This window comes from Castor canadensis, chromosome 11 (genome assembly GCF_047511655.1).
Source record: "Castor canadensis chromosome 11, mCasCan1.hap1v2, whole genome shotgun sequence".
Classification (NCBI taxonomy): Eukaryota; Metazoa; Chordata; class Mammalia; order Rodentia; family Castoridae; genus Castor; species Castor canadensis.
In genome coordinates this window covers 32,459,518-32,466,440 of record NC_133396.1, presented here as the reverse complement: position 1 = coordinate 32,466,440, position 6,923 = coordinate 32,459,518, and the positions used below count along the sequence as shown (strand labels likewise).

At 36.8% G+C, this 6,923-nt stretch overlaps 1 protein-coding gene across 1 annotated transcript in view; it reads right to left on the bottom strand.

Moving 5' to 3' along the window:
- Positions 1–1,020: 1,020 nt before the first annotated feature.
- The window catches only part of Dgke (diacylglycerol kinase epsilon), a 28,404-nt gene continuing 22,501 nt past the window's right edge, over positions 1,021–6,923 (bottom strand). Inside the window, exon 12 of the mRNA XM_020179874.2 lies at positions 1,021–6,780. Coding sequence (XP_020035463.1) covers positions 6,601–6,780 — 180 coding nt within the window. The 3' untranslated portion in view covers positions 1,021–6,600. The remainder of the gene's footprint in view (positions 6,781–6,923) is intronic.

The following is a 6,923-nucleotide window of genomic DNA, read 5'->3' as shown; positions in this document are numbered from 1 at the left end:
TAGAGACAGTAGAAAACCAGCCAGAACAAGTTTATTGGCAGTTTATACTAAATGTCTGAGACACCCCTGCCAGGACTGATGTCTGTGGCTCAGAGGTTCTTAACTGGAGTTTAAGAGGTCCCTGAAGTTGGCTATAAAATTGTGCTGTACATGCATAGCTGTAGGGGTGGGGAGGGAGGAAGGAGGTGCCTGTAAACTGTAGCCAACTCTGTACAGAAGTCTGCTTATGACCTAGTGAAGCCTAGAAACCCCTGACCTAGGCAGAGGATGGCACAACTTAGTGAAAAAAACAAGGAAAGGAACAAAACCCACTTGATTTCAGAGTCACACTGAAATCTGTGCAACACTGGCATGCCATTAACCTTTCTGAATTACAATGTACTCATTTGGAAGGCAGAAATTGTATCTGCTCTGCCTACTTGAATGGGTTTTGGAGAAGAATCCATGAAATAGTTTATATAAAATTACTCTCCAAATGATCAAATGCTCTACAAATGTCATACCGCTTAGCTCCAGGCCATATGGTTCAGTCAATATGTTCGTTTACATTGTGTCCTACTTATCTTGAGTTAATAGGTTCTTCTTTATCTAGTGTTCCCTCCCTCTGGTTGTCTGTTTCCTTAGTTCAGAGTTCATTGTTGTCATTACCTGAATTGTGGCCACAAGCCAAGCTTCAGTGTCAGACACCAATAGACACCACTCCTGTTACCCAATTAAAGCAAGACTCCTCATCCTCTCTAGTTAAACTTTGTAATAAGGAAAACAAAGTTACTGCACCTGGGTCCCCACAGCTCGTTGAGGAAGCAAGCATTTTACTTAAAGCACTGCTTTGCAAATGATCTGTGGTAAAGGACTAAAGGATTTTTTTCCCTTATGAAACATCATGTAGCAATATTTAAAAAAAAAGTTAAGAAAAAAATGACATGAAGATATGCAAAATATAAGCTACATTTAAAAATTAGATTCAATAGACAATTGTCAAAATAGCTACAAAAATATCTAAATTCTTACTCTCAATTTTTGCACTTATTTCTTGGTGGGTTGGAAGCAAACAGTTCATGGATCATACTTTGAGTAGCAGATTTAAGGATACAAAGACATTTTATGAAAATGAAGTCCAGTGGAAAATCTGACTGGTTGCTGGTTAACTGATGGGCTCCACTGGTCAAATCAGCTACAAGGGCAGGAATGATGAAATAGTCATTATTGCATAAAAAATACAGCATCACATTTCTTAAGTGCCACACTTTTACTTTTATTAAAAAAAAAAAAAGCAAACATTTTCAACATATCAAATGCTTCAATTCACATTTCAGTCTGTAGGTGTGGATCACAACAATACAGACCTAACTCAACAAAAGCAGTTAACACAGGGTAATTAAGTGGTAGGTACTAGTGCTGTCGTTGGAGGGGGAAAGAAAGTACAAGAGGCTAAGATGGCTGCTAAAGTGGAGTCACTGCATGTGACCTCAACAGTATGGGCTCAGAGATGTAAGTGGTCAGTTCCCTTGTAAGTGTGATGGGAGCTGAAGACTCAGCTATGCTGCTCTGAACTTGAACAGAATTACAAACCAGAAGGCCAAATGGGCAGGACTGCTAACAGAGCCAGCATCACCCACCTACTCAGTGCCCCGAATTCCTACGTGGATTCTTGTCAGATAGCCAAGGTTGGCAGTTCCTGAGTGTTCACCTGCTTAGTGCACTGAGTTGGTGCCTTCCTTTAATGGTGAGGGCTCCACAGCACCCTTACAGAATCTTAGGAAGCATCCTCAGTCTAATAGTAGTCACGCGGCTATGGTTTCAAGGTGGCTTCTATCTGCATACGTTCCCATAGCATGCAAAGTCAATCATTCAATCAAGTCTTTTTAATATTCTTTCCCCACAATCTTGGAATGTACCTCTTTGAGACCTGCAGGTCTAGTGTACGGACTATCCAGCCATGTGTGCATATTTACATATCTAAAATTAAATACACATATCATTTCAACACTAAAATAAAAAAACACAAGGAACAGAGGCTAGGTTTGGTGATTTTACAACCATACACCTTTGAAAGTTGTGAAATAGTCAAGTGGTCACATTCTAAGCAGCAACTGAGACCTCCAGGAGTCTTTTCAACAAAAAACACAAGGTTTCCGAATGCGTAAACATCAGTGGGAAACAACAAAGTCATTACAGCAATGGCTTCCAAATCCTTTTTGTAAAGTAGCAGAAATATCTTGAAACAGTGGAAAAATTTCACCTGCTCACCTGCTGAGTTCCTACATAGCAACCAGGGTATAAAAGTGGGGCTGGCTGACGTGAGAAGGCAGGAGCCTCTGGCACCCACTCCTAGCTGGGGGTCTCCTCTACTAGCTCCTGAAGCAACTCCTGCTTCTCTAAGACTCCACAAATCACAGCCCAGAAACTACAATTCCATACATGCCCCAGGGGTGACCAACCTTTACATAATAGCAAATACAGAAATTTAGACGGATACAAACAAGTTTATCTTTTTTGAGACAGGGTCTCAGTATTACGTAGACAGGGCTAGCTTTGAATTTGGTCACTCCAAGGTGTTGGGATTAAAGGCATGCTGCCACCACACCTGGCTACAAAACAAGTTTTTCAGAACTCTTTTAGAAGGATGATTTTTTTTTTTTCTGGGAAAGGGGCAGATAGCAGAGTGAAGGAAAAACAATTTTAAGAACATCCAATTAATTTAGTTTATGTACATAGTACTGTCCTGGCAAAAGCCCAGGGTGAAGGCATGAAGTACAGACCAGCAGCTCTCTAGTTTTAGGGGCATGGGAATCTTTTGGACTCTTGTTCATGAACAGATTCCCCTGTTGCATGTCCAGAGATAATGACTCCTTAAGTCAACAGCTGGGCTCTGGAAGCCATGCTTCCAACAGTCTGGTTGCCCGACTATGATGCTGCAGAAAGCTGCAGAGAACATTGTTAAGAAACAGGATGAGGCTTTCCAGGAAGGATCTGAGGAAGGAAGGGCACATTTTTTTAAAAGCAAGACTAGAGCAGCCTTTGCAGTCTTGCTGGTGAACTGCACGTTCCTTAGGATTGGGATAGAATAACAGAATTATTTTTTCTTTTTAAATTTCTAGATTTAAAAATAAATCTATACTTAACATTCCACTGCCCTAAATTTGGTACAATTAAAAGAAAAAGGACACAAAAACATAATAACCTTTCCGTATCCCCCTGCCAACATTTCTGAATATAAAGTGCTGGTTCTTGCTTCAATATTGTCATTTTGAAGGAAAATAGCACAAAACTATCATCCACCCTATTGACCTTTTTAGCCATGTTATGTACTCAGGTCCTTATTAATAAGTACATTAATCTAACCTTTAAAGTTTTCTAGCTAGAGCAAATTAAAAATCCCATAATATACATTACAAACAATTTTACTTTATATTACAAATGTAAATTATTTTTCTTTTGACATGCTGGTAGTATTCATTTTACAGCACAAAAAGGTCTTTGCAATTTCTGAGTCACAGTATATATTACAACTCAAAGTAGGCAAATGTATTCCAAAAAGCAAATACTACACGATTTTGACACACCCTAAAAAAATAAAAATAAATAGTTTGGACTATAAAATTTTTATAAACATTAGCTACATTAACAGTTCACAGCTAATTGGTGCAGAAAACCTAAAACATTTAAATCATGTAATCTTACAACTTATATTCTAAAACAGAAGTCCATTTGACTTCTATTAAATATAACAAAACACTAAAAATTTCTACCATCTACCTAAGAGAAAATCTCCAAGAGCTGCCAGGTATTCAGTATTTAAGCCACTAAGTTTATGAGGAGTTAGGAATGTGTTAGGGAAGTAAAAATTAGAGAAATGTGAAAACAGATAAAGAGATATGATTTACATCACATATTTCTTCCTGAGAATGTAAAAGTTATTTTTTTAAATATCAAGACAATTTTAAATGGAACAGAAAAATCTTATGGTGAATTATTTTGTAAAGTATAGAGTCTCTGGTAATATAAACTACTACTACCTTAATATATAACTTGCAAACATTAAGTCATACAAATTGTATTTATTTAAACAAGGCACATACCTACACATTTATCTGAAGTGCTGGGTAAACTAGTGCCTTAAGATGTGAGTAAATTTTGCTAAAACAAAATGAAATAATGGTATGTTCTATGGTATAGTATTCTGAAATAACTTTTCTAAAATTAAAAATTAAGTCTGAATGAACAAGGCAACAAAAAAAAACCTCATGAAGTGTCAGTAGGAAAAAACCTTCACTGGATTATAACTGAAAAATCATTTTGTTTAAATAAATAAAGACATTATACATAAACCTGTTTTAAATTCAGTGTAACCCTGTGGTTACTGCAGTAGTTATAGCAATTAAAAAAACCCTACATAGTTGTTTTAAAACAACTCATTTATTTATTTCTACTACAAACTGAGTACTGTGAATTATAGGTACAACCTATAGCAAACTGAATTTAAGTGTATTTATAAAATGTAGTATCTAGAACAATGTTGATCATGAATTAAGATAAACTTTATTATACTCAAAATATGATCAGCCCTTAAAAGAAAATCTACAAAACTCTCCCACTACCTCCACTGTGGTTATCCAGTGTGAAAGGTTTATGAATAAGCTGAGAACAGACTTTCATAACAAAACCTTTCAATACTAGAACTTGGCATCACCTGTGGAGATCTGGAAGAGGTTAATTTAGCAAAGTAAGGTATTTCATGTAATATACTCATTACTTTATGTTGTTCTTTCAAAACATGGACTGGGCCTGAGGTGATCCAAAGTTTATGGCAATTCATAGATAACAGATTCATAACAGACCCTTAAAGGAAGCTAATGGTGTCTTGAGAGATACAGTCTTTTAGAGATTACTGTCATGAAAGCCCACCAAGTCTACCAATGGGCTATTTGTCATAAAACCACCAGCCTAGATGCCCACTGAGTGAGCCTAATTGAAGGGGCATGCTGGCTAACAGCAGAAGAATGCCCTCTAATGTACAGCTACAGAACTGCTCTTCCACAAGTATTTGGCAATCGAGGAACAAATGCAGCAATGAAACAAAGCTTTTAGTTATCCTTTCAAAAGTAGTCAGTGCTTTCCATTCCCTTTCCCTGGTAAACACTGACAAAGGAGAGTGGCTGGATAATATGCCTGTCAGGAGAACTAAATTAGGATTTTAATTACTTGGTCAATAAGCTAAATTTTTATCTGATTGGACTAGAATTTATGTGATTAATTTAACGAGTAAATAAAGCTGCATAATATACTGTAAACACTAAACACAAGTATCATACCACAGGTAAATAAAAAAATAAGTTAAAGTATATATCTCTCTCATTTTAAAATAAATATGATAAAACATTTTAGCGAGCTTTCTAATCACTTACCTCCCCAAAGGGAAATTCTGTTAAAGTACTTTAGACAGAAAAGACTAGTTGATTTCAAAATCCTACAGGATCACTGAATTTTGAAAACATGCATCAACCTTGGAGCTTGTTTTTGAGCAACTGATCTGACTGATAAGTTTAAGTATGTATTTTTTCATTGTTAACACAGTCTTTTCATCAAAAGAGAAATTGGCGAACTGTTTTTCTTAAAATGTGCAGCTTTCAACCCAAAGTGCTGTAAATCTTGGGCTGGAGCAGTATGTAGCTCAGTGATAGAAAGCTTACCTAGCATGCCCAAGACCCTGCCCTGGGTTCAGTCCCTAATAGCACTAAAAAAAAACCAACAAAAGAAACCCAGAAAAAAAAGTGACCTAAATTCTTATTTTAATTCATTCACCCCCGCTCCCCCCAAATACTAGGGCTTGAACTCTTTTGATGTCAAAAAAGATCCTGGGACTGAGCTCAGTGGTAAGGCATGTACCTGGGTTCAATCCCTAGCACTGCCAAACAAAACAAAACAAAACAAAAACAGAAACAAAACCAAAAACACCCCCCAAATTTTAGCTCAACAGATCTATCAGCAGGGTTAACCAAATGTCTGAAGATCTAAAAATGATCCAAAAAAGCAATGATAAAACAGAGTTTTACATTTCTCATTTAGGGGGGTTTGTGGAAATCTATATGGATGGATCCATTTGGTCTGTGGTGTGGGAAATCTTAAGAAGCCTGCTACAGGAAGATGCCCAGAGTTAACCATGCTGGTTTGACATGAACCATTTCCTTTCAAAACAGCAAGCTGATTTTAAAAATAGTATGGTGTGACCATATTAAAAATTAAGAGGGATTTCTCTTCATCCACATCCTGTCCATCAACTGTGTCATTCAAGAATAAGACATGAGACAATACATACTTCAGAGTGAGCCCCATTCTCAAAACAGCCATGAAAAACACTTGATCTTTGTTTAACTTTGTCAAACTTAGTAATATATGATCAAAGTATCTTGGTGAAAAAGAATAGGTGTTTGTAACTGGAAGTCTGGCTGTTTGGGAATGCTATTTACATAAAAATGTATACTCACTATTCTGAGTAAAATCAAGACTGAATAGCTGATGGAGAATGTCTACTTTTGGACAAGCACGTATCTATTTGTTTGTGCAGATGCTATGCTAACTTTTCATTTCCTCCTCTGTCTACTCAGCTTCTTTTATGTCCTCTTGATCTGAAGCACTAGAGAGGTCATCATCTGTTTGTTCTCCAGAGAAATACAGCATTAAAGCGTGTGTCTTGTGAGTTATGGTGACAGTGCAGGGTCCTTGGGCCCACGGCTCCCCATCTACCTGCATTGGCATCATTGAGCACTTCAAAATGAGCTGATAGAAGGAAACAAGTAATTAGAAAAAGTCAGTTCCAAGAAAGTATAGAAAGGTCTTCCTTAGTAACATCACTCATGGTCCCTTAACCTTTCTGCATTTCTAGAAAATTACTTGATTATATATTTATTCATGGATTGTTT